Source organism: Phaenicophaeus curvirostris, chromosome 5 (genome assembly GCF_032191515.1).
Source record: "Phaenicophaeus curvirostris isolate KB17595 chromosome 5, BPBGC_Pcur_1.0, whole genome shotgun sequence".
In the NCBI taxonomy this organism is placed as follows: domain Eukaryota; kingdom Metazoa; phylum Chordata; class Aves; order Cuculiformes; family Cuculidae; genus Phaenicophaeus; species Phaenicophaeus curvirostris.
In genome coordinates this window covers 68,069,749-68,095,478 of record NC_091396.1, presented here as the reverse complement: position 1 = coordinate 68,095,478, position 25,730 = coordinate 68,069,749, and the positions used below count along the sequence as shown (strand labels likewise).

The 25,730-nt window shown below is 50.8% G+C and overlaps 2 protein-coding genes across 2 annotated transcripts; both read left to right on the top strand.

The window, feature by feature from the left end:
* Positions 1–2,022: 2,022 nt before the first annotated feature.
* MAPK1IP1L (mitogen-activated protein kinase 1 interacting protein 1 like) lies at positions 2,023–14,934 on the top strand. Its single transcript, XM_069856916.1, has 4 exons — positions 2,023–2,107; positions 9,784–9,811; positions 10,324–11,037; positions 12,195–14,934. Exons 2-4 carry the CDS (start codon positions 9,788–9,790, stop codon positions 12,204–12,206), a joined length of 750 nt encoding a protein of 249 aa, XP_069713017.1. The 5' UTR covers positions 2,023–2,107; positions 9,784–9,787; the 3' UTR covers positions 12,207–14,934.
* A 4,948-nt stretch (positions 14,935–19,882) lies between these two features.
* Positions 19,883–25,730, top strand: LGALS3 (galectin 3). Its single transcript, XM_069856915.1, has 7 exons — positions 19,883–19,929; positions 22,445–22,498; positions 22,619–22,641; positions 23,492–23,812; positions 24,345–24,433; positions 24,670–24,838; positions 25,460–25,730. The coding sequence occupies exons 3-7, from the start codon at positions 22,624–22,626 to the stop codon at positions 25,613–25,615; spliced, it is 753 nt and encodes a 250-aa protein (XP_069713016.1). The 5' UTR covers positions 19,883–19,929; positions 22,445–22,498; positions 22,619–22,623; the 3' UTR covers positions 25,616–25,730.

Below are 25,730 nucleotides of genomic sequence, written 5' to 3'. Positions count from 1 at the left end.
GTTCAAGGCCAGGTTGGATGGGGCTTGGAGCCCCTGATCCCATGGGAGGTGTCCCTGCCCATGGCAGGGGTGGAACTGGATGGGCTTTGAGGTCCCTTCCAACCCAAACCATTCCATGGTCCTGTGGAAAGACCAACAGATAATACTGAAATTGTCTGATTTAGCACTTTTCCAGGGACAACAGCACATTTAGTACTTATTGGAGACAATAACACATCTGCTATGGCGTTTAATTAAATTTTGGAGCAGATTAACCGAGTTATCACACCATCATGGGACTGGTCCTGTAGTGAATAACCTCTTAGTTCAGGTAGTAATGACTTATGCAAGTAAATCAGTAAAAATATTGCAGTTTCATGCTCGTTGCAGCTACCACAGTGCTTGGGGCCTTCTCCCAGTGCTGATTTTTCTCCGTTGACTCGGGAAAGGCCAAATAATGACCTTGGAAAGCACAAATAGATGTGCACTTGCGAGGGGAAGGGTGCCAGCACATGGCATGTGGCTGTTGGCATGTGCTCGGCAGCGCCCACGCCCGCTTTTCCGTGGAGTTTGCTAGAATTATCTGCGTATGCAAATGCTTGTGGGATTAGCACCATAGCTCGGAGGGGAAGGGCAGGAAAAGAGCGCTATGGATTCAGCCCTCCTTACCACGAGAGTCATAGAATCATAGAACCACCAGGTTGGAAGAGACCCACTGGATCATCGAGTCCAACCATTCCTATCAAACACTAAAACATGTCCCTCAGCACCTCGTCCACCCGTGCCTTAAACCCCTCCAGGGAAGGGGACTCAACCCCCTCCCTGGGCAGCCTGAGGGTAGGAGAGGCAGTTGTCCAGGGGGAGAAAAGCTGCCAAGCTTTCAGGTGTGCTATTTGACACCTTTAACAAGGCCAAATGCCGGGTCCTGCACTTGGGGCGCAACAACCCTGAGCAGCTCCAGACTAGGAGAAGTCTGGCTGGAAAACTGCCTGGAGGAGAGGGACCTGGGGGTGTTGGTTGACAGCGACTGAACATGAGCCAGCAGGGGCCCAAGTGGCCAAGAAGGCCAATGGCATCTTGGCTTGGATCAGACACGGCGTGACCAGCAGGTCCAGGGAGGTTATTCTCCCTCTGGACTCGGCACTGGTGAGACCGCTCCTCGAATCCTGTGTTCAGTTCTGGGCCCCTCACCACAAGGAGGATGTTGAGGCTCTGGAGCGAGTCCAGAGAAGAGCAACAAAGCTGGTGAGGGGGCTGGAGAACAGGCCTTATGAGGAGCGGCTGAGAGAGCTGGGGGTGTTTAGCCTGGAGAAGAGGAGGCTGAGGGGAGACCTCATTGCTCTCTACAACTCCCTGAAAGGAGGTTGTGGAGAGGAGGGAGCTGGGCTCTTCTCCCAAGGGACAGGGGACAGGACGAGAGGGAATGGCCTCAAGCTCCGCCAGGGGAGGTTCAGGCTGCACATTAGGAAAAAATTTTTCACAGAAAGGGTCATTGGTCCCTGGCAGAGGCTGCCCAGGGAGGGGGTTGAGTCCCCTTCCCTGGAGGGGTTTAAGGGGCGGGTGGACGAGGTGCTGAGGGACACGGGTTAGTGATTGATGGGAATGGTTGGACTCGATGATCCAGTGGGTCTTTTCCAACCTGGTGATTCTCTGATCAGAGACTCCATCCCTGACTGCGGCCCCTGCTGGGTCACGTGGTCTCGGGCCGTGGCTTCTGCGGGGAGGCGCCAACCGAGCCCCCGGTGGCGTCACGTGGTTGTGGGCGGGGCTCCGATAGGAAGTGGGCGGAGCCAATCGCGCGGCGGGGCGGTGTCACGTGGTGCGCACGGGCGGGGCCAAACCCGCTCTGGGGCGGGGGGCGGGTGTGAGGAGGGCGTTAAGTCACGTGACCGGAGGGGGGCGGGGCATGCCGGTAGCGGCCGGCGAGGCGGGGCCTGCGTCACGTGACGCGGGGAAAAGGGGCCGTGACCAATCGCGTCCCTGCGGCCGGCGGGGAGGCGGGGCTCCTGTGACGCGCTTCCGGTTCCGGTTGGGCGTCGCGGGTGGCGGTGGAGCTGAGGCCGCTGCCTGCTCCCTCCGGTCCGGGCCTGCTCCTCCTCCACCTCCTTCTCCTCCCCCCGTCCCACAGGTACCGCCGCCCCGGCAGCCGCCTCACGGGGCACCGAGTGGCCTCCCTGCCGAATGCGGAGCCGGGGCCGAGACTGAGGGTGGGAGGGTGGGTGGGCGGGACCAGCCGCGGCCTGAGCTCTGCGGAGTGAAGCGGGGACGGAGATTCGGTGTGGGTTGCGGTGAGGGCTGCTGGGCCGTGACGGGATGGGGAGCTGGGAGTGAGCCAGCAATGTGCGCCCAGAAAGTCGGGCAGCACCCGCAGCAGTGGGAGCGGGGTGGGGGATTCTGCCCCTCTGCTCACCTGGAGTCCCGAGTTCAGGTCTGGACTCCCCGACGTAAAAAGGGTATCGATCCGTTACAGCCCGTCCAGAGGAGGCCGTGAAGATGATCCAAGGGCTGGAGCTGTGCTCTGAGGGCAGGCTGAGAGTTGGGGTTGTTCAGTTCGGAGAAAATAAGGCTACAGGGAGACCTCAGAGCAGCTTCCAGCGCTGAAAGGGGCTCCAGGAAAGCTGGGGAGAGGCTTTTTCCGAGGGCCTGTAGTGATAGGATGCTGGGGAATGGCTTTAGATTGGAAGGGGGAAGATCTAGGTTGCACACTGGAAAGCAGCATTTTCCTATGAGGGCGGGGAGGCCCTGGCCCAGGTTGCCCAGAGCAGGGGTGGCTGCCCCATCCCTGGAGGGGTTCAAGGCCAAGCTGGATGGGGCTTCGAGCCCCTGATCCAGTGGGAGGTGTCCCTGCCCATGGCAGGGGTGGGACTGGATGGGCTTTGAGGCCCCTTCTGACCCAGACTGTTCTGTGTTCTTGCTGGCTTATGCTATATGTTTTTAAGTATACATGAAAATATATGAGTGTGGATCACATATAATGAACTGTTTAATGTGAGGGTTCTGCACTAAAGAAGGTCTCGGAAGCCAGATTCTTGCTGTTTGTGAGAAGTTGATTCGTTTTATCAAATGTCAGTGCGCTGAAGGTATAGTTAAGGTTTACTGTACCTGAGGATTTTGTGGGAAAGGCAGCACTGCGTGGTGTCAAAGGGCAGGGTGCATGTAGAGGGAGCTGCTCACCTGACAGGCTTCATCTCGGAGAGGTGACATGTTTCTAGGTGAATTAGGAACTGTGGGAATGGCAGGAAGCTGTGCTGGGTTGAGGGGATTAGGCTGGACATCAGTAAAAGGTTCTTCCCCCAGAGAAGCACTGGAATAGCTCCCTAGGGAAGCAGACACGGCACCAAGCCTGACAAGATTCCAGGAACCTTTAGACAATGCCCTCAGCCACACAGCGTGGGTCTTAGGCTTGTCCTGTGCAGGGACAGGAGTTGGACTCAGTGATCTTTGTGTGTCCCTTCCAACTCAGGACGTTCTATGAATTCTATGGAAAACAGCGTTGCTGATGCTCTTCGACTTTTTTGTCAGTGAATCTAAGAACAAAGGTTGCTTTTTAAAAAAAGAAAACAAATCTGACCCCGAGACCCATGGCTGTTGCTAAAATGTGTGGTAAATATCAAAGCTATAAAGTCTTAGGCACTTTTGAAACTTTAGTTCACTTGAGTTTGGTGCCGTATCAAGATGTGAAAGATGCTGATGATGTCTGTGAAGTGCAATCGTATCCTGAAAAATGGTTATCTTGGAAGAGAGTCTTGTAAAGGAGCAGGAAGGTGTGTAGGTTTGGTTGTCAGTGTTGATGCTAGAACTGGAATGTGACACGGTTTTGATGTTTTTATTGGGGAGAGGGTGTGACAAAAATACGCTGAAGGTGTCTGGTAGTCACTCACGCTTGGGTCCACTTTCATCCAAAACAAATGGAAATAATTAAGCTGATAATTGCAGAATTTTAGCTTTGGTAGGAGGAGAACACAGATATTCTTTTAATAAATTTTATAGTTCTGGAAGCCTTTGGAAATATTGAGAGTTGGAAGCTAAAGCCATAGAAGAGAAACAAAGCATGCTCTTAAAAATGAGGAGAATGATGAGAGCATGATGAGAATGGGCTCCATAGCTCCCAAGAAAGTTCAGAGGCAACTGGAAGATGTGTTTAGTTATTCTGTGCTGCTTGCCTAATACATCTTTTTCAAGATTCATAGGGTGGGATGGTGTGGACAGGATCAACTTTGGCAGTGGAGACTCACTGTTCTCCTCTGGCTTGTGTCACAGCAGGCACACAAACAATGCCCCTCAGCAGCTGTAGATGTTTGCTGGGTTTGGAACCATCCAAAGGGATTAGGTCTGGTCTTGGTGGGGGACGCAGCTGCGAAGGTCATGGTGGGAAACTGGAACAGGTTACAGCTCCTTATGCCTTTATGTTTTGCAGGTCTTGGAAGCTGATACCAAAGACCTTTGCTCAGAATAGTTGGGGTTTTTTTCCTGGTAGTTGATAATTTATAGCAAATGCACCAACATGCATCATTTTGCTTGTCATTTTTAATTAAATCTGTCCAGAAAATATGAAAACTGAACTAGAAATCTAACTTACCCTCTTTTTTTTCACTCCAGACAGAAGTGGGAAGGGGCAAAAAGATCACTAGACCTCAGGTAGCTGCTAGTGCTGTAATTGCTGCCCCTTCTGCCTCGTGTCAGTTCGTTGACCAGTTGTATTTTTCTCCCAGTGAATAAACATCTGGGTCAGAAGATTGTGTGGTACCCAAGTGCATCAGTTAGAGAAGGCATTAAAGATGGGGAAGGCCGGCTACAAGATGTTGATCTGAAGGTAGATGCCGCAGAGATTTGCATATTATAGAAAACATTTAGAGGCTGTCAGAGGTTGGGTCTCTCTTCTATTTTATCCCTGTAGCTCTGGGTAGTTGCACTTATGTGGGCAGAAATCTTGTTGTGGATGAGGTTCTACTCGTAGGGATTAGTCATGTTTTGGTGACAAAAGAACCTCTGCTGATCAAGCCGTGCCACCCCGAGGAAAGGCAACAGAGCCTGTTGCATCCAGAGAGCTTTAGACAGGGACTACATCTGGCACAGAAATGTCACATAACTCAAAATTGTGAAAGCAGTTGATGCTTGGGTTTGGACAGCTGTAGGAAGAGAAAGGAAAAGTGTTTTGGAGAGCTCTGTCTAGCCAGGATCTCTAGGGACTGGTGGTAGATAAAAGCCAGGGGAGGACAGAGCCTGGGAAAGCTGCTGCTACGACACCCCTCGGTTTCAGTTGGGCTGGTTGTAATCAGAGAGGCTGTTGAGTTTAAAAAAAACAAACCTGTGGTGCTGTTTTATCGTGGAAGCTGTTTAGCAGGAAGGATTTAGTTTGCCCCACGTATCACTGTGCTTCCAGCAATGGGGTTTTCACAGACAGCTCTGAAAATCACCAGTTCATTTCGAATGCTGTTGGTAGAACCAGCCTGCAGGTGCCGTGTGGGAGGGGTGCTTCTCAGCCCTCCTCTGGTGTGGAGCCCACCCTCGAGAGCAGCTCCTGGAGGTCCATGTGATCTTCAGGCCCATGGCCTGAAGATGTGATCTGTCTGTGGTTTGTGGGTGGAAAGCTCTGATGGGAATCCCGCATGCCTTCCCGTTGCTCTTCAGGATAAAGGCTGCTGTTCCAGGATGCTTTTTTCATATATTGGTTGTTTCTCTTTCCCTCGCTTTAGTTTAGCACTTCTGGCCGTGTGTGTTCTCAGAGGTGGCTGAGAAATGGTGTCCTGGTGTGCCCATCAGGACCTGGCAGGTTCCACGCTTCTGGGAAGTAGAGGATGTTCCCAGGGGTGGCGGCCTTCAGAAAACAAAGGAAATCTTATCTTACAGGGTGGTGGATGCGAGCAGGACTTCAGTTTGAATGCTGCCAGTTTCTGCTCCCTGCCAAATGACTTAATTTCCTGAACCCTCCTCCTTCTCCTCACTCTTTCTTCCTCCCAGCTTCAGGAAAGAATGATTTAAACATGGCGAAACGGACGGCTATTGCGTGAATCGGCTTTTCTCTGCTCCTATCCCTGCTTGTGCAGCGCTCCTCTAGGGAAGCTTGAAGAGAACATGACTGCTTGTTAACTCTTCAGACTCTAAAACTCCACTCAAGGCACCATTCAGTTCATTTCTACAAAATCTTGAGCCCACGTGTGACCAGTGGGGACATTAAATCGGGGTTACCGGGAAGTCTTCTCTCCGAGTGATTTCTGAGCGTGCAAATGCCTTGGGCAAGGCTTTTACAAATGTAACTGTTAGTTGTAATCAGCACTTGTCAGGCTGCACCTTGAATACTGTGTTCAGCTTTGTGCCCCTTGCTACAAGAAGGACATTGAGGGGCTGGAGCGAGTCCAGAGAAGGGAATGAAGCTGGTGAAGGGGCTGGAGAACAGGCCTTATGAGGAGCGGCTGAGGGGCCTGGGGTCATTTAGCCTGGAGAAGAGGGGGCTGAGGGGAGACCTTGTCGCTCTCTGCTGCTCCCTGAAAGGAGGTTGTGGTGAGGTGGGTGTTGGTCTCTCCTCCCAAGTGACAGGGGACAGGACGAGAGGGAATGGCCTCAAGCTGCATCAGGGGGCGTTTAGGAAAAGCTTCTTTGCAGAAAGAATTATTGAGCACTGGCAGAGGCTGCCCAGGGGGGTGGTGGAGTCCCCATCTCTGGAGATGTTTAAAAGACAGGCAGATGAGGTGCTTGGGGATATGATTTAGTAGTGGACAGGTTGGAGTTGGTCTCAAAGTTCTTTTCCAACCTAATGATTCTATGATTCTCTAAGACTTTGATCACAGGTCTTTAATGTTGAGCACCTTGAATGGACTATAGACTTTTCAAGATTTAAGTCCAGCTTAGTTCCTATGCTGTCTGAACGTGTCTAGCAGTGATTTCAGGGCCTTTTTTATTAAGTGGCAGTACCAGATGAAATGTGTGTTTAAAAAACATCCCCAAAGCAGGCCATGCTGTCTGCGAGAGGATCCTTGACATGCTTGGCACCAGCTCAGGCAGCCCAAATGTTGCCAACAACTGTTGCTCCACTCTGCTTGCCAAAGTGAAAAAAGCCGCTAGCGCTCATTATAAGCAATGCTTAACTACACATTTTTTTCATGTCATGTAGCCCAACTGCCTCCTTAATTTTCATGGCACAGAAGTATTTTGGAATTGTCTGCTGACAGACATCAGGGATATGTGTCAGTGTTTTGTGAGCGGGCCTGTTCCAAGTGTGTTCATCCGGTCCTCTGACTCAGGTTTACTCCTCTCTGTCACTTTTGCGGCACATCATGGGATTTTCTTCTGTCCTCCATCAGCTTTGTTCCCCCTCTCTTTTCTCCCTTGCAGCACACGTTCAAACCTCTTCCGTGGGCTATTTTCAATCCTTTGTAGGTCTGTTCTTGGTTGCTCTTACCCTGTCTCTCCAAGGAGGATCCTCTGGGCCTGTTTTGGTGCTGCTGTTTGCTAACCTGTTTTTTTTTCTTCTTTACTTGTACACACATTTACGTGCACACTTACGTAAAAAGTTATTTTTGTGCTTGTCTCTGTATTAGTGATTGATTTCCTATAGGTTTTTGTGGGTTAAATGGCTCCTGTATAGGTAAATTGGTGAAGGGGCTGGAGAACAAGTCTTACGAGGAGCGGCTGAGAGAGCTGGGGGTGTTTAGCCTGGAGAAGAGGAGGCTGAGGGGAGACCTCATTGCTCTTTACAACTACCTGAAAGGAGGTTGTGGAGAGGAGGGAGCTGGGCTCTTCTCCCAAGTAGCAAGTGATAGGATAAGAGCAAATGACCTCAAGTTGCACCAGGGGAGGTTTAGATTGAATATTTGGAAAAAATTCTTCCCTGAAAGGATTCTCAGGCACTGGAGCTAATGGAGCTTTAACAAACCTTTGGATTCATGTGGTCAGGCACTGGCTTTTTAGATCGGTATTTCTTACAAGGCTTATTTAAATTATTAGGTATAACTTGAAGTTCACTCTATTTCCACAGGGGTCTGGGTTGCTCGGCGTGGTCATAAATCACTCGGGGAAATGAGATGAGCAGTGTCTTGTTGATAGGAAAGCGTTCAGGAAAGTAAGGATTAGGTAATAGAATGGCAGAAGTAGTTCAACATCAATAAATCTGATGTAATTCAGAGTAGATAAATGTAGAGCAGTGCAAATAATTTCAGATATAAAATGATGGGCTGACCCTTAACAGTGAGGAATGAAATATTGCCACTAAAGTGCCAGTTCAGTGATGATGGAAAAGCAGATGAAACATTAAGAAGGATTAGGAAGGAAATAGAGGACAAACCACAACATAATTAGGAAACTGTATAAATCAATGGTTTCCCCACATCTTGAGCTCCATGTGGTTCGTTCTTGTCATTCATCTCAAAAGGTACAAAGGACTTGGAACAGCCTCAAAGAGAGGCAGCGAGAATAATCAAAGGTACAGAACAGCTGCTGCGCATGGGTCAGTGAAATGAGCCGGAGCTCAGCCTGGGGAAGGAGCAGCTGAAAGAAAAGGGTAAAAACCTGTAGGATAGTGAGCAGCATGGGCAGGGTGGATAAGAATAGGCTTAGCTGATTTCCTTTGCTGTGAGGGCGAAGGAAGCAATGACTGAAACTCATAAGAATCAGGTTTAGAATAAAAGAAGGAAGTACATTTTCATGTGACAAATAGCATCTCTCTAGCGTTCCTCGCCAACGGCTGTTGCAGGTACAAGTGGTGAAGGTAGGTCTGTTTGTGGGAAAAGACTTACCTGGGGCTTGTTATTCCATAGAAGTTGCCTACAACTCAGAATTACCTGAGCTTGGAATCAGTGAGGCATCCCGGTGAGCATCCCTGCTGTTGTTGTTCTTCCCTGCTGAGCGTTGTTGAAGAGTGTGGCCAACAGGCTGAGAGAGGTGATTCTGTCCCTCTGCTCTGTTTTTGTGAGCTGGAGAGCAAGGGTTATGAGAGGCGGCTGAGGGACCTGGGGTTGTTAGGCCTGGAGAAAAGGAGACTGAGGAGAGACCTCATCACCGTCTCCAACTCCCTGAAAGAGGTTGTAGTGAGATGAGTGTTGGTTTCTTCTCCCAAATGACAGGTAATAGGATGAGAAGAAATGGCCTCAAGTTGCACTAGGGGAGGTTCAAATTGGACAAAATTTCTTCCCTGAAAGGGTTCTCAGGCCCTGGCAGAGGCTGCCCAGGGAGGTGGTGGAGTCCCCATCCCTGGAGGGGTTTAAAAGGCAGATGAGGTGCTCAGGGATCTGGTTTGGTAGTGGACAGGTATGTTTGAACTCGGATGATCTCAAAGGGCTTTTCCAACCACGGTTCTTTGATTCTGTGAAATAACCAGAGGATAAAGCATCAGCAAACTATAGCTTTTTTATTTCTGGCAATAAGATCTGCGTGGGTTTTAATAATGCTTTGTTAGAGGTGTGTTAACTTCACATGCAAGCAGCCTGCCACAGCTTTTAGAGCCCCACCTTAGAAGAGACCTTGCATACTTTACAGGCATCACTGGGTAGTCTGCCTGCTAGGAATGGATGCTTGAAATGTTTTTCTTTAGTGTAAGATGGCCCGTTTACACTGTGTGTGGGTCCTGGCTGAGATGAGACAGGTAGAGGCTGAAGATTTTCCTTTTCTTGAGACCTTTATCGCGATGGAAAGTATTTGGGTAGCGCATCTGCATGGGGCAGAGGCGTTAAAACAAAGCCACTGCTAAAAAGCGCTGCCAGTTTGACCTTACTGTGGTTTGAATGAGGCAGATGTAGAGTTTCTCATGCACTCTTGCTTGAAATACTTTTATTTTCAACAAATTTCACTTTATCTTACCTTACTTTTCAGCAAAATGTCTGGAACTGATGATTTTTCGGTAAGTAACAGTTTTTCTTTCCTGAAGATCAGCCAGTTGTGTTGCCTCATTCTAAAAGCTAACACACCTTCTTGAGAAGAAGGGGAGCTTACGGCTGAGAGGCGACTTCCTCCGTGTTGCAGTGATGCTTTCCTTTTGGGTAGATGTGGCAATCTGTGGACTAAACACACGAGGCTGCTAGGTGCCCCGTGGGCTCTCTTCTGCGTGATGTTAACGAAGGAGTTGTGTTTTAATCGTGTCAGAATAGCTAAAATGGAAATCTATGAAAGTCCTCCCTTTCTGGACGCGTGATAGGTCGCCTTTTACCTTTGGTTTTCCAACTGCAGCATGTTGGGAAAGCCTCTTCTACCTTAATGATAGAAGCTGCACAAAAATGAACGTAATCAATGCCGTGCAGCCACAAATTGCTCTTCTCCTCCCATTTTTAGCAAGACGTACACGTAGTGGGGGAATGTCTGCAACTGGTAACGTCCCGGAGGCTTTTAAATTCTCACCGATGCTTTGTCTTTTAGTTGGCAGATGCTTTACCAGATCAGTCGCCTGCTAAATCCTCCAAAGTGAGCAGCACAAAACCCGGCCAGCAGGCCGGTCAGCCACCGCAGGCTTGGCCGGCTTCTAATCCTTGGAACAACCCAAGCGCTCCCCCTGCGGCGCCAACCGGACTGCCACCAAATACGTCTGCTTCCAGCGTGCCGTTCGGACCTCCGCCAACAGGAATGTATCCTTCAATGCCCCCTGGACCGCCTGCTCCATTTCCTCCTCCTCCTACCGGACCCGCTTGCCCTCCTCCTGGTGGTCCGTATCCACCCCCAACTGTGCCGGGTCCCGTCCCGCCAGGGCAGTATCCGCCGCCAAATCTGCCCTTTCCAGAGCTTCCAAGACCTTATGGTGGTCCAACAGAGCCGGCTGCGCCTCCTGCTCCTGTTGGGCCGTGGGGATCCATGCCCTCTGGAGCGTGGGGACCAACAATGGGAGGGCAGTATCCTGCACCCAGCATGCCATATCCACCCCCAGGGCCATATTCCGCTCCTACCCAGACTCCAGGGGCCGCGCCGACGGTACCGTGGGGCACGGTCCCACCTGGAACGTGGGGACCTTCACCGCCGGGTCCATTTCCTCCACCCACAGGATCATATCCAGCTCCAGGACTATATCCTACACCCCCTAATCCTTTTCAAGTGCCATCTGGTCCTGCTGGTGCTCCGTCAATGCCTGGTGCTCCCCATGTAAGTATTTCATTTTGTTCTCTGATTACTATAAAAACTTTTATTTTAAAGTATAAAAAAAACTTATACTCCCAAGTGACGGGGGACAGGACGAGAGGGAATGGCCTCAAGCTCCGCCAGGGGAGGGTCAGGCTGGACATTAGGAAAAAATTTTTCATGGAAAGGGTCATTGGGCAGTGGCAGAGGCTGCCCAGGGAGGGGGTTGAGTCACCTTCCCTGGAGGGGTTTAAGGCACGGGTGGACGAGGTGCTGAGGGACATGGGTTAGTGTTTGATAGGAATGGTTGGACTCGATGATCCAGTGGGTCTCTTCCAACCTGGTGATTCTATGATTCTGTGAAAGTGTGGAAATTGAGTAGCAGAGGACCTGTCAGTGCAGGTAAGGAATTTCAGTGCATCTGTCTTATTTTTGTAGTCAGTGGAATAACAGCCAACTTATTAAGTGCTTAACTAATTATACCAGAGCAGTGAAACGCTATCAAGTTGGAATGTGTCTTAAGGATCACATTAGAGTGGGCTTCCGCTACTTGGAAAGGTAGAAGAGGGGGGAAAGCCTTGTAATCATCCCTGAAAGAGAAAATATTCTCATCTCTGTAACCTAGAGAGATTGCTTCTAGGGCACACAGAGGGGGAAAATAACAAATTATAAGGGTGATTTTGCTTTTAATTAAATTAAGGCCGGTTAAAGGGCTGGAGCACAAGTCCCGTGAGGAGTGGCTGAGGGACCTGGGGTTGCTTAGTCTGGAGATAAAGAGGCTGAGGGGAGACCTCATCAGCATCTACAACTGCCTGAAAGGAGGTTGTAGCGAGGTGGGAGATGGGCTCTTCTCCCAAGTGACAAGTGATGGGATGAGAGGAAATGGCCTCAAGTGGTGCTGGGGGAGGTTCAGATTGGATATGGGAAAAATTTCTTCCCCAAAAGGGTTCTCGGGCCCTGGCAGAGGCTGCCCAGGGAGGTGGGGGAGTCCCCACGCCTAGAGGCCTTTAAAAGACAGGCAGATGAGGTGTGCAGGGATCTGGTTTAGCAGTGGACAAGTATGGTTGGACTCGATCTCAAAGATCTCTTTCAACCAAGCAATTCTATCATTTTTTTTTATAACTGTGAATTAACTGCTTTGCAAAAAGCCTGTATTGACCGTGAATTTTTATCTCTTGCAGCCTTACCGTTGAATACATTCCAGGCAACAAAATACTGTAGCTTTCCACCTTCATCCACTACTTACAGAGATTTTTACAGTTTTTGTTTCGGTAATGTTTGGGGCTATGATGAACACTTGCCTCTCGTGAGTGCGTTTGAGGTATGAAGGAGCAGTTGGCGTAAATTTACCTTGCTCGTCTGCTGGTGTAATCATTGGGTTTAATAAAATGAATCACAAAGAGCAGAAATAAATATAACATCTGCGGTTCTTACGTTGGCAAGCATTCCTTGGAAAAATGAGAGTTGCCAAGTAAGGATTGTAAAGAATCAGGCCCAAGGACTTAAAGTGAATCATTAAATTTCCATGAATGCTTTAAATCTTGTTGCCAGCTTTGCGCTGGTCACGGAATGGGTGGATAGTCATATTTTGTCTACTTTCAGGTTATTGTAAACTGTCAATAAAGTATTTCAAGGGGTTGTTTTTTGTCAAGAAATCTAATTTTTGAACACGCTACAGTAATTCAAAGGAAAGAGGTGGAGCGTGTGAACTCGAAGGCTTTCTCAGCATTTTGTACATACTCGCAAGGATCGCTCGGTCTGGGACTGCGGAAGAGAACGCGCTCGGAATACTCGGTCTGACCTGTCAGCACGCTGTTCGTGTTCACAAACAGGCGTTTATTGTGCAGATTAAACAACCTGGATGTGCAGTTAACTTCGAATCAACAAATGTGAGTTTTATGCATGCCAATGAGGACATTGTTTTGCCAGCTCTCATTCTGTGGTGGTTGGAAGTTTGGCTTGATCTGTGTAAAGAGAAACCGATTCCCACTTAGGTAAGGTACTTCCCTCCTTGTCATGTAAAATTTGACTTTGCTGCTGGGTTGTTAAATTCAGCAGGTTTCAGAGTCCCTGGAAACTGAGCTTAAGATCAAAAAAAACCCAACCTGACAGCTCCCTTCCCGGCAGTTTTTGACCTGGCGTTAGTTCTGTCGGCCGCAAAAATCCTTGGTATCACCCTTACGGCCATGGTTGAGAACGAGGAGGTCTCGTCAGGGGGCTCCGCCGCGTGTTTATTGGGGAGAAGTCCTCTGTTCTCAGCCGGGTGTCTGCATACCTCACTGAGCAGCTGTAACCCGGGAGGAGCTGAATGTCGCGAAGCCTGGGTGGCCGCCCCTCGGCACGGGGCGCTGCGCTAAGTCTTCGTATTCTTGCCATATCCGTGCGAAGCGCACGCCAGGGGGTTGCCGCGATGCTAGCTCCGCGTTACCGAGACTCGGCCGCGTGTCGCTGAGGAGCTCTGGCACTTTGTGGTACTTCATAGCCTCGACGTTGACCACGGACGGTTTGGCTCATCCCCAGCCGGGGATGCCCTCACTCAGCCTCTGTAGGTAGAACAAAATTCGCTTAACACGGTCGCTCGTTAGGGAGTCTTTGTATCATGGAACTGTGAAAGCGAGTTAATTCTCTTCCAGTACCTTGTCGTGGCTTCCTGCATGCATGTGATGGATTTCATAAAAACAAACGGGGTGACCCGGCGGTGACGTCTCAGCCTTTATGGCAAAGTCCTGCGGTGGTTTTGCAGAAGCGAGCAGTCAGCTTAGCTGTGGCTGTTTTAACATGATGTCGTGAAAACTAATAGCAAAGGTACGTGTCTTTTTTTTTGTTTCAGGAAGATAATACTGGAGCTGAACAAAAATACTTAACATTTCAGCTTAAAACCTAGCATCTGTACCCCTAGAAACAGGAATCAAAAGCGCGAGTCCTTGCTGACCTTAAACAAGCCCCATTTGCCCCTCCGAACAACAGGATCTTGGCAAGACGGGTTAAAAATAAGCATAAGAGAACACTGAATGCATTTGCTCAAGTGCTTTTTTGATACCTGCAGCCTTAGATTGTAAATGGATACAATGAACAAATATTTATTCCAAATGAATGGGTCACGTGGCAGCAGCGCTCCAGTTTGAAATTGCACTGGCCGTCTGTCTTTGCGGGGAATGGGAAGAAGTAGAAGAGGATAAAGCAAACGTAGCGAGTGATGAGGTTTGGAAAGGGGGGTTGTGAAAGTAAGTAGATCTGTAGGTTCTTCCTGAAATAGGCAGGATTTATTACTGGAACATTTAGGCTAAAATTCAGTATATATGGGGTGTTTTTCAATGTATATTCGTATTTCTTGAGGTCATGAAAACCGTTTTCAGAACCCCTTTGTTTTTGTGAGCAAGAGTTCTTTGCATAGCAGTGAAAAGGGTTTTCCTGTTGAATCTATCGTGTATAAAAAAACTCCAGTTGTCACTATATACGGTGTAGTAACTTTATCACATGTTATGTCAAGTGTGAGCAACTTCTGGCCTGACGCTTTCGCAATGGAATTTGTACATTTCTACGCATCGTTTGAGTTCAAGCGCTGAGGAGTTCATTTTGACTTGTGCTTGGAGATCGCCATACTGCATTTGTTTACAAGATGGAACACAAGCAATCACATCTTTAAAGTAGAGGTTATCACCTGCTGCTGTATTTTCTTTAGACGAAACAAATATTGCTGTATGATAGTGAGGAGCTATAAATACAGGATTTGATATTTTTTTGAAAATGCTGTCACTTTTGTATAAGATTAGACATTAAACGTATTTTCAAGACTGTCGCGTTCACTGCTTTTCAATTACTGCTTTTGACGTGCTTGTGTAGCCTTTTGCCTTGGAATGAACAGTAAAAACAGGACATCCTTGACTTGCAAAGACTGAATATAAAATCAGAATTATGTGACTCCTGTGAGTGTTTTTCCTCTTCCTTTTGTGGTTCTTGCAGCCTCTGCATAAGGCACGTTAAGGGTGGATGTGAACTTTGCTGCGTTGTAGCCTCTTCACCAGCTGCCTCCTTAACTAAAAGAAAACACATCTGATCTTAGAATTACAGAATGGTTTGGGTTGGAAGGGAACTTAAATCCCATCCAGTGCCAACCCCTGCCCTGGGCAGGGACACCTCCCACTGGATCAGGGGCTCCAAGCCCCATCCAGCCTGGCCTTGAACCCCTCCAGGGATGGGGCAGCCACCACTGCTCTGGGCAACCTGTTCCAGTGCCTCCCCACCCTCGTTGTGAGGAATTTCTTCCTCGTGTCTAATCTAAATCTTCCTCCTTCCACCATAAAGCCATTCTCCCTCATCCAATCGTTCTAGGCCCTTGTAAACAGCCCCTTCTCAGCTTTCCTGGAGCTCCTTCAGCTACTCAAAGGCCACCGTAAGGTCTTCTTTGCTCTAGAGGAGGAATGGGACTTGTCTTTTTTTACCTGTGATCATTGTGGTGTGGATTCTTTCCTGGCTCTGAACAGTTCCTGTGCTGGGTTGACGCACGCGGCTGTGTGAGTGCCCCGCACCCCTGGTTTTATAGGTTTATCAGGAGCTTGGTGGGACTGGGTGGGTAACAGCGCTCGGGCTGCTCCAGGGTGTGGCAGGGGTGTGAACTGCGGAGTGTGGCCGTCGCTCATCACCACGTTGACCTTCCTCCTCGATACTGGCGTGTGGAGCCGTGCGCCCTGAGGCGGCCAGCGCTGCTACCTTTGTCCCTGCCTTTTCCCCTGCAGAAGATAAAAGTGGCAGCAGCGAGAAGTGAAGAGTGGAAACAAATAGTTATCCAGTTTAAGGCTTAGAACACAAGCTTTTCTTAGACCTTGCATGGAATGGCGTCCTTACATCCGTTAGGGGAGCAATGCAGTGCGTGGCCAATGCTTTATCCTAACCCTACAATCATGGGATGGTTTGGGTTGGAAGGGCCCTCAAAGCCCATCCAGTCCCACCCCTGCCGTGGGCAGGGACACCTCCCACTGGATCAGGGGCTCCAAGCCCCATCCAACCTGGCCTTGAACCCCTCCAGGGATGGGACAATTTAATCTGATTTTCCCAAAGACATTTTCAAGGTAGTTGCAGTGGGAGGGTTGACTTTGCCTTTTCCTCTGCCATAAGGGTGCAGTGGAATTGGAGTTAACTTGGTCTAGAAGTGTCCCTGCATGGTCACACCCCTTCAGCTGATAACAACAAGGTTAATTGTTCTTTTTCTGGTCCCCCCAGCCTGCGGAATCTCTCCGCTGGGGGGGAATCCAAGGCTTTAAGCCGTGTGCCCCGAGGCGGCGCTGCTGAAGCTGGGACTCGCGCCCCAGGGATCTGCTGATGGCGTGGACCTGTTTGATGACAGCGAAGATGGAAGAACGAGGACTTTGGATCCTCCGTGCAGCAGATTGTGAGTTGTAGTGAAGTTAAGTCATAGAATCATGATTCACAGAACGGTTTGGGCCTGGAGGGGCCTTGAAGATCATCCAGTTCCACCGTGGGCAGGGACATGTCCTGCTAGATAAGGCTGAGTCACAGCGAGATAAGTGAAAAGGGAGAGTCAGGGGGACAGTAAAAGCACTTCAGCTCTGCGCTATCACTTTCCAGAGGGTTCCCTCCCTGTTATATGAGAGATGGAGAGATAAAACCTCCATAACTGTGCTTCTGTCCCCTTGCCAGCTGTCTCCTGACGCCCAGCAGGGCCGACACGCCTTGGGGCTTAATTGCGGGTCCCAGTCTTCTTGTCTGCAAAAGATCTGACCTGGTTCATGGGCTGTGGTGGAGATAAGGAACTTAACCTTGAGCTCCTGGGTCAAGCTGTGCCTGACAGGGTGTCAGAGTTGATTCTCCTAAAAGCTTTTTAATATGTTAAATACTTAAAGATCCCTCTCCACTCCGCTCTGGTGAGACCCCACCTGGAGCGTTCAGTTGTGGAGTCCTCAGCACAGGAAGGACATGGAACTGTTGGAGCGAGTCCCGAGCAGGTCGTGGAGATGATCTGAGGGCTGGAGCAGCTCTGCTATGAGGCCAGGCTGAGAGCTGGGGTTGTTCAGCCTGGAGAAGAGAAGGCTCATGGGAGACCTTAGAGCAGCTTCAAGCACTGCAAGGGGCTCCAGGAAAGCTGGGGAGGGGCTCTGGATCAGGGAAGGCAGGGACAGGATGGGGGGGAACAGTTCTAAGCTGAGAGAAGGGAGATTGAGATGAGATCTTCGGGAGAAGAGGGTGGGGAGGCCCTGGCCCAGGTTGCCCAGAGCAGGGGTGGCTGCCCCATCCCTGGAGGGGTTCAAGGCCAGGTTGGATGGGGCTTGGAGCCCCTGATCCAGTGGGAGGTGTCCCTGCCCATGGCAGGGGTGGGACTGGATGGGCTTTGAGGTCCCTTCCAACCCAAACCATTCTATGATAATGCGTACACCTCTAACTCTTAGCTGCTTCCATTTCATGCTTCCACATTTGCACTTCAGCCCTGGTGCTGTCCTTATTTTCCCACTCGGAAAGCTGAGTGGGAGCAACACCACGTAACCTGGAACTTGGGGTTGATGCCATCAGCAGGTCTGCGCTGCCGCTGTGTTCCCCCTCGTCTCGATGCTCTCCTCTTGGTCTGTACTGGCTGTCAGCACAAGCAGTTGCTAAAATCAGAGTGTCTGTGGGGTGGAACCAAGCGAAAAACCACCCGAATGGGTCAAAGGAAAACGAGGTGCTGAAAAAAAAAAGAGTTTATGACTATCACAGAAAGGGTCATTGGTCACTGGCAGAGGCTGCCCAGGGAGGGGGTTGAGTCCCCTTCCCTGGAGGGGTTTAAGGGACGGGTGGACGAGGTGCTGAGGGACATGGGTTAGTGTTTGATAGGAATGGTTGGACTCAATGATCTGGTGGGTCTCTTCCAACCTGGTGATTCTATGATTCTATGATTTTTTTTGCTCTCCGAGCTGTTCTCTGGACACCCCCTGTGCTGTTGCCATCAGCAGGTGGCAGTGGTGCTTGCTCCAAGCCTTCCCAGCTGATCATTTCTTGCTAAATCCTCCCCAGCAGGGAAGGCTGGGTCTGTAGGGATTATTTTTAGCACTGAACTTGACAAAATCCGGGGAAGACCAGCAACATTTTAGTGAGCGACGGTGCTTTTTGGAGATGTCATAACTTGCAGCTGCGCAGACTTGGATGAAACGGCAACGCATTACGCATGAGGCTTAAATCCAAGCCCTGTTTCATGTCAGGTTTCATAGAATCACAGAATCACCAGGTTGGAAAAGACCCACCAGATCATCGAGTCCAACCATTCCCATCAATCACTAACCCATGTCCCTCAGCACCTCGTCCACCCGTCCCTTAAACCCCTCCAGGGAAGGGGACTCAACCCCCTCCCTGGGCAGCCTCTGCCACTGCCCAATGACCCGTTCTGTGAAAATTTTTTTCCTTATGTCCAGCCTGACCCTCCCCTGGTGGAGCTTGAGGCCATTCCCTCTCGTCCTGTCCCCTGTCCCTTGGGAGAAGAGCCCAGCTCCCTCCTCTCCACAACCTCCTTTCAGGGAGTTGTAGAGAGCAATGAGGTCTCCCCTCAGCCTCCTCTTCTCCAGTTTCGTAGGAGAATGAATTTCTGATGAATTTACTTGATGTAAAATGCAGCCTCGCTCAGTACAGCGTAAAATTTGAAGCCTGGAATTGCAGACCCAAGTGGTGGGAGAGGTGACGGTCCCAGGCAGGTGGCTTGGCCACCAGATCACACTGTTTCTCAGGGATGTAGGCGCCAACGTGCCCCTCCCTGTGGCTAAACATTCTATAAACACAATTTACTGTCCCCATTTAAAATGCTCGGTGTTTATCTGACTGTGAAAGAGCCAAGTGGTATTAAATGGCAACCCAGCAATAAGGCAGTGGCGAGATAATTAGAATCATAGAATCATTAAGGTTGGAAAAGACCTCTATACTCATCCAGTCCAACCATCAGCCCAACAGCACTGTGTCCACTGAACCACGTCCCAAAGTGCCACCTCTACATGCTTTTTGAACCCCTCCAGGGATGGAGAATCCACCCCTGCCCTGGGCAGCCTCTGCCAGGGCTTCACTGCTCTTTCAGTAAAGAAATTTTTCCTAATATCCAACCTAAACCTCCCCTGGTGCAACTTCATAGAGTCATAGAATGGTTTGGATTGTAAGGGACCTCAAAGCCCATCCAGTCCCACCCCTGCCCTGGGCAGGGACACCTCCCACTGGATCAGGGGCTCCAAGCCCCATCCAACCTGGCCTTGAACCCCTCCAGGGATGGGGCAGCCACCCCTGCTCTGGGCAACCTGGGCCAGGGCCTCCCCACCCTCACAGCAAAACGTTTCCTCCTCAAATCTCATCTCAATCTCCCCTTTTTCAGTTTAAAACCATTGCCCCTTTTCTGTGCCTTTTTCTTTTCTATTGCTTTAAGCTGTGAAGCCAGCTGAGCAAACAGAGGATGATTCACCCTGATTAACCGGCAGTAAAGTCGTACTCATTGAAATTACAGCTTCATCAAGGATTTTCCAGCACCGAGTCTCTGTCAGCCTTGCTGCAGCGAATGAAATCCAAAGTTTTTCCTGTTTTTTTTTCTTTTTCCTTGCCAGTTGCTGCAGAGAAGCAGAAAACACAAATCAAATCTGTATTTTACTGAGCTTCTGAGGAAGACGAAAACCTCGGATGTGCAGATATAGACATAAAACATGAGAAACTCAATTTTTTCCCTGCGTAGTTCTGCCCGTTGATGGTGTCACGACTTAGTGAAGAGAAAGTGAATGCTCTCCTGCTGCTGCCAGTGATTTTTCCAGTGGGAGGGACCCTGGGGATGCCCATGGGTGGCATCTCCCAGTGCATCCCCGCCCCGTCCCCGCCCCGAGCAGGCGGGGTGCCCAGTGCCACCTCGGTGTCACCCTGGCTGCCGTGGGACTCCAGCCCCAGAGCTGCCCCTGGGAGCAGGAGGTGAGTGGATGCATCCAAAGGGTGGGATCCAGCGCATCCCCAATGGGATCAGGCAGGATTCGTTGGGGTTAAAGCTGCCCTCGTCCCTGGGTGGGTTGGAGTGGGAGCTGGGACATGAGTGGATGTGGTCTCTGCTTTCAGAGAATGCTTGGGATAACAGTGGGATGGTGGAAATTAAGGAGGCACAAACCTGGATCCAAAAAAAAGGGTGTCAGGAGAGCCCTGCCCATGCCCCAAGAAACAAGACGGAGGAGTGGGAGCGAGCATCGGTGCGTGGGAGGCTGAGACACACGGAACGTCCCTGCAGGAATAGCACCGAGGGGAGGAAACCTATTTCATCCCCAAATAGAAGTTTTTCTGTTTTCCCTGAATATAGGAAACACTCGGGGTGTTCTGTAGGTGTCTGCCCTGGGACGTTCCCCGTGGCCGATCTCCCTTCGGGTGGGTGAGAGCTCGGAGCTGCTGGGGAGAGATCGCGGCGTTCGGGTCTGATGGCCAGAAGGGTGTTGGGAATGCCGGGTGGCTCCGAGCAGAGCTGGGAGAAATCCCCTTCCCACGGCTGTGGCAGCCCAGCAGCGGGCACATCACCCACCGGAGCAGTTCCAGAGGGAGCCACGTCCAAGAGCTACAAGGCTGCAGTGACAGGGAGGGATGGGGTGACCCGCAGGATCCGGTGCCACCATTTAGTGGCAGAGGAACAGCCTTTTTTCCAAGGCTTCGCTTACAAATATCCAAGTGGCCATCCCAGTGCCAACAGGGAGACCTGAGGCTCCATCCCAACGGAGCTAAAGCAGTAAGAAATCCATGCAAAGCAGCAAAATCTCTTATCCCTGAGGCTGCAGAGAGAAGAGGGGGGAGCAGACAGGACCCCTTGCTGTGTCCTTGCGGCTCCACCAAACCCAATCCAGCGGGATCCAGCTCCAAGGAGTCGGCAGGAGCTTTGCGCACCCTTGGCTTCACCCCACTGCACAAACGGCAAACCCAAGGGCTTCAAAATCCCCAGAAGGCAAATAAGAGCTTTGCAAGATATGAGCTGTTCAAACAGCCGGGGCTCCTGGTGGGGGTTGAAAGCCTGCCTCAAAAATCACGCAGGCTCGCAGGGAGGAATGTTTTCCTGGGAACGAGGTTATTTGTTGCTTGTGAAAACTTGTGGCTGTCGTTATTCCTGAGCGAGACTTGCTGTGACTTTCGTGCATCCAAATGTTTCTTTCAAAGAGAATTTTCCATCTCTGTTTTCAGTTTGGAATTTTCCTTTTCTTTCCCAGTTTCTGCCTCTCCCTTATTTTTTTTTTCCCCCCCTCTTCTTTCATGAATGCTCTCTTTGTTGGGAGGAATTCAGCTCAGGGCTGTGGCTGTTTCTGCACGCAGGCAGGTATGACTCAGGGTGGGTTCAGAAAACTTATAAAACAGCTTCGATTTGCTGGCCCGGAGCGGCCGGTGGCATCTGCGTCCCTCTCAAAGTTCCCTCTGGCTGCTGTAGGGATGAGTGGGGGGAGAAAAGGGAATCCATCCTCTGTTTGCCTTTCCATGCCTCTTGCAAGCATCCATCCCATGCGTCGGTCCAGGGAGGTGGTCGTGTACCCTCCTGGCTTCCTTGCCAAGCTCTCCAGGGTGCCAGCAGGGCTGCAGAGAGGGTTTGCAAATCACCAAATCGGGTGATTCTGCCCCTCTGCTCTGCTCTCATGAGGCCTTGCCCGGAGTCTGCGTTCAGTTCTAGAGTTCTCAGCACGGGAAGGACGTGGAGCGAGTCCACAGGAGGTGACAGAGATGATCTGAGGGCTGGAGCACCTTTTATACGAGGCCAGGCTGAGAGAGTTGGGGTTGTTCAGTCTGGAGAAGAGAACATTGAGGGAGAGCTTGTAGCAGCTTCCCATACTGAAAGGGACTCCAGGAAAGCTGGGGAGGGGCTCTTGGTCAGGGAGGGCAGGGACAGGATGAGGGGGAATGGTTTTGAGCTGAAAGAGGGGAGATTGAGATGAGATTTTAGGAAGAAATTCTTCACTGTGAGGGTGGGGAGGCCCTGGCCCAGGTTGCCCAGAGCAGGGGTGGCTGCCCCATCCCTGGAGGGGTTCAAGGCCAGGCTGGATGGGGCTTGGAGCCCCTGATCCAGTGGGAGGTGTCCCTGCCCAGGGCAGGGGTGGGACCGGATGGGCTTTGAGGTCTCTTCTAACCCAAACCATTCTATGGTTCAATGACCCGTGGGTCTCAGAGGACAAGGGAGCTTTGGCAGTGTTGAGATGCTGTGTGGTGCTTCCCTGTGAGCATTAAGAAATAAAACAGGTGAAAGCCCATGGAGAGACTGGAAGGAGGTGAGAGCTCTCAGGGTGGAGCAGCACCAGGTCCCTGTAGTCCAGTCCCCCCTCTCTGCTTGACACCAGCATCATTGTAAGGTCGACAGTGGTTGCATCAACATCAACCCTGCAGTGGCCAATCTCATCCAGAGGGTCTTCGGGCTGGATTCACCCCCAGAGCCGTTCAGGCTGCTCATGTCGGTGACCCTCAATTTCTCCCACAGGTGTCAGGTGAGGGTTTGTTCTGCGGTACCAGAGCTGTTGGTTCTGACAGGCAGGTATGTGACTGGGGACTTACCCATTCCAGCCGCTGCTGCTGGAAGCTGTAAATCTCCCCAAAAATCTGTGCTTTTTGGATGGTGTTTGTTAAAACGGAGCCTTTTGTCTTTTTGTTTTAGGAAAAATGTCACACGGTTTCTCTGTAAGTACGGCTTTGGTTAAACACAAAGTGGGGACCTTCAGCAGGGGTGGGAGCGCAGCTTCTTGAGGTCAGTGGGATGAAGTTCAACAAGGCCAAGTGCCAGGGTCCTGCACTTGGGTCACAACAACCCCGTGCAGCTCCAGGCTTGGGGAAGAGCAGCTGGAAAGCTGCCTGGAGGACCTGGGGGAGCTGGGTGACAGCGACTGAACAGGAGCCAGCAGTGGCCCAGGTGGCCAAGAGGGATCTTGGTTTGTATCAGCCATGGGGTTGTGCCCCTGCACTCGGCACTGGTGAGGCTGCACCTCGAATCCTGGGTTCAGTTTTGGGCCCCTCACTACAAGAAGAACATTGAGGGACTGGAGTGAGTCCAGAGAAGGGAGCGGAGCTGGTGAAGGGGCTCGAGAACAGGGGTTATGGGAGCAGCTGAGGGACTTGGGCTTGTTTAGCCTAGAGAAAAGGAGGCTGAGGGGAGACCTCATTGCTCTCTGCAGCTCATGAAAGGAGGTTGTGGTGAGGTGGGTGCTGGTCTCTTCTCCCAGGTGATAGGATGAGAGGAAATGGCCTCAAGTTGCACCAGGGGAGGTTTAGATGGGGTATTAGGAAATATTTCTTTGCTGAAAGAGTGGTGAAGCCCTGACAGAGGCTGCCCAGGACAGTGGTGGAGTCACCATCCCTGGAAGGGTTAAAAAAAAAATGCCCCAGCCCAGGCATTGCCCTCCAGCATCTGGAGACCAGCTGAGCTCTTGCCATTGTCACATGCTGCAGGCATTGAACAAGGGATGCTGGAGGGCTCAGCCTGTCCTCAGGATTTATGTCGTCCACCTAAACCCTCTCTCCCCTCTGTTTCCAGCTATCTGACGCTTTGCCTTCCTGCAACAACCCCAACCCCTCTGCGCACCCACCCCACGGCTACCCCCCGGCTCCTGGGGCGTTCCCCATGTACCCTGGCTGCCCAGGAACACCAGGGCTGTATCCTGGAGGACCAGGATCAAACCCTGGAGGACCAGGAGCCTACCCTGGCTGCCCAGGAGCATACCCTGGAGGACCAGGACCATATCCTGGAGGACCTGCAGCACCAGGGCCATGTCCTGGAGGACCAGGAGGACCAGGACCACATCCTGCCCCAGGATTTGGGCACCCTCCTCCACAGGGAGGACCAGCTCCTCCCCTGGTAATGACTCTTATTAATTATATGGGTTTCTGTGTCTTCTTAAAGGAGCTTCCAGTACCTGAAGGGAGCCTACAAGAAAGCTGGGGAGAGATTTTTTGCGAGAGCATGGATGGGTAGGACGAGAGGGGGTTGCCTTAAATTGGAAGGGGAAGATTTAGATGAGACAATTAGGAAGAAACTCTTCAACATGAGGGTGAGGAGGCCCTGGCCCAGGTTGCCCAGAGAAGTGGTGGCTGCCCCATCCCTGGAGATGTTCAAGGCCAGGTTGGATGGAGCTTTGAGCATGGTGTCCCTGCCCATGGCAAGGGGATTGGAACTGGATGGGCTTTGAGGTCCCTTCCAACCCAAACCATTCTGTGATTCACTGCCTATTTTATCCTGGCTCCGGGAGGGACGCAGGGCTGAGTGTCCCCAGAGGGATGGGGTGGTCATTGCTGTGTCCCAGGGCTGTCAAACCATGCCCCAGCCTGGGCTTGAGGCTTTGGCTTCAGACACGGTTTTCTACTAACACCAAATCCCCGTTGCCTCCCAGAAACTCCCCTTCGAGCTGCCCCTGCAGGCAGGACTCATCCCTCGGCTCCTCATAACCATCACGGGCACCGTCAATCACAACCCAAACAGGTATGGGGGGTTGAGCAGGGGAGATCGTGGGGCACTGCCTGGTGGAACAGGGGAGCTGGGATTTGCTTTCTGTTCCTGAATAACACCAGGCTGGTGTAAAATCAAATATTACCTTAAATAAATGCTCCGTTATCCTCTAATGGGGTCTGTGCCGGGGATTCTGCCTGCTCGGTGCTACTTCCAGCAAGCCCAGAGCTTTTGTAGGAAAACCAGTGAATCCATGATTGTCTTTGCAGGTTTTCACTGGATTTCAAGAGGGGGCATGACATTGCCTTCCACTTCAATCCCCGCTTCAAGGAATGTGACAGGGGAGTCGTCGTCTGTAATTCAATGTTCCGGGATAACTGGGGAAAGGAGGAGAGAACAGCTCAGAGGTTTCCCTTCGAACCTGGAAAACCTTTCAAGGTAGCAGAGCTCCCCCATCTCAACCCAAACGCACCAACGGCACCTGCACCGCACACTGGGAGGGTTTGGTTGTGCAATGAGATTTACTGTAAGGACACAGGAATCAACTCCCTGGGGTGCTTTTGGGGCAGCCCTGCAGCACCTTCCCTGAGCTGCTTACCCTCTCCTGCAGTCCAGGTGCCCAGGGTAAAGCTTCTCCTCACTCCGTTATTCCCATTTCTTAGTAAATCCTTGTTATTTACACAGTCGTTGGGCGGGTTTCTATAAAGTATTTTTCTCCCCAGGCTTTCTTTATAAGCAAAATAGGTTCATGTTTGGCGAAAACTCAGCTCTCCCTGTGCAAACCATAGGGTGCTTCTGATTCAAGATGCTGTCATAGTCACGAGGAGACAGAAACTCCAAGCTAAAACGCAAAGGAGGAAGAACAGAGCAGGGCTTTGGAGAAGTCAAAGGTCATCAGTGTTTTTCCAGCCCAGAGTTGCTGCACCAGCTCATCTGCATGCCACCAGGCTGGCAGAAACCTTTAGCCAGTGCCAGCCTGCTCCTGCTCTGGCTCAGAACTTCTTCCTAGGACAAATCTGATGGTTATCTTTTGGCTGATTTTTGAGGTCTTTATTTCAGCTCCAGGTCCTCTGCGAGGTGGATCACTTCAAGGTAGCGGTCAACGACGCTCACTTCCTGCAGTACAACTTCCGTGAGAAGAAGCTGAACGAGATCACCAAGCTCTGCATCGCTGGGGACATCACCCTCACCAGCGTTATGCCGACCATGATATAGCTATGGAGATTTAATTCTAATGCTTTCATTCAATTCAGTGCTTTTAACGTGGCTGTAACAGAAGTGCCTTCTTATATGAATACTTCGAGGTAATAAAACATATTTTCACAAGTAA

Bases quoted from the DNA above. Each gene is read 5' to 3' on its own strand.
- MAPK1IP1L (XM_069856916.1), top strand. From the start codon at position 9,788: ATGTCTGGAACTGATGATTTTTCG. The intron at 9,812-10,323 runs GTAAGTAACAGT...TTTGTCTTTTAG, and splicing joins CTGGAACTGATGATTTTTCG to TTGGCAGATGCTTTACCAGA.
- LGALS3 (XM_069856915.1), top strand. The intron at 24,434-24,669 runs GTATGGGGGGTT...TTGTCTTTGCAG, and splicing joins GTCAATCACAACCCAAACAG to GTTTTCACTGGATTTCAAGA. The intron at 24,839-25,459 runs GTAGCAGAGCTC...TCTTTATTTCAG, and splicing joins AACCTGGAAAACCTTTCAAG to CTCCAGGTCCTCTGCGAGGT.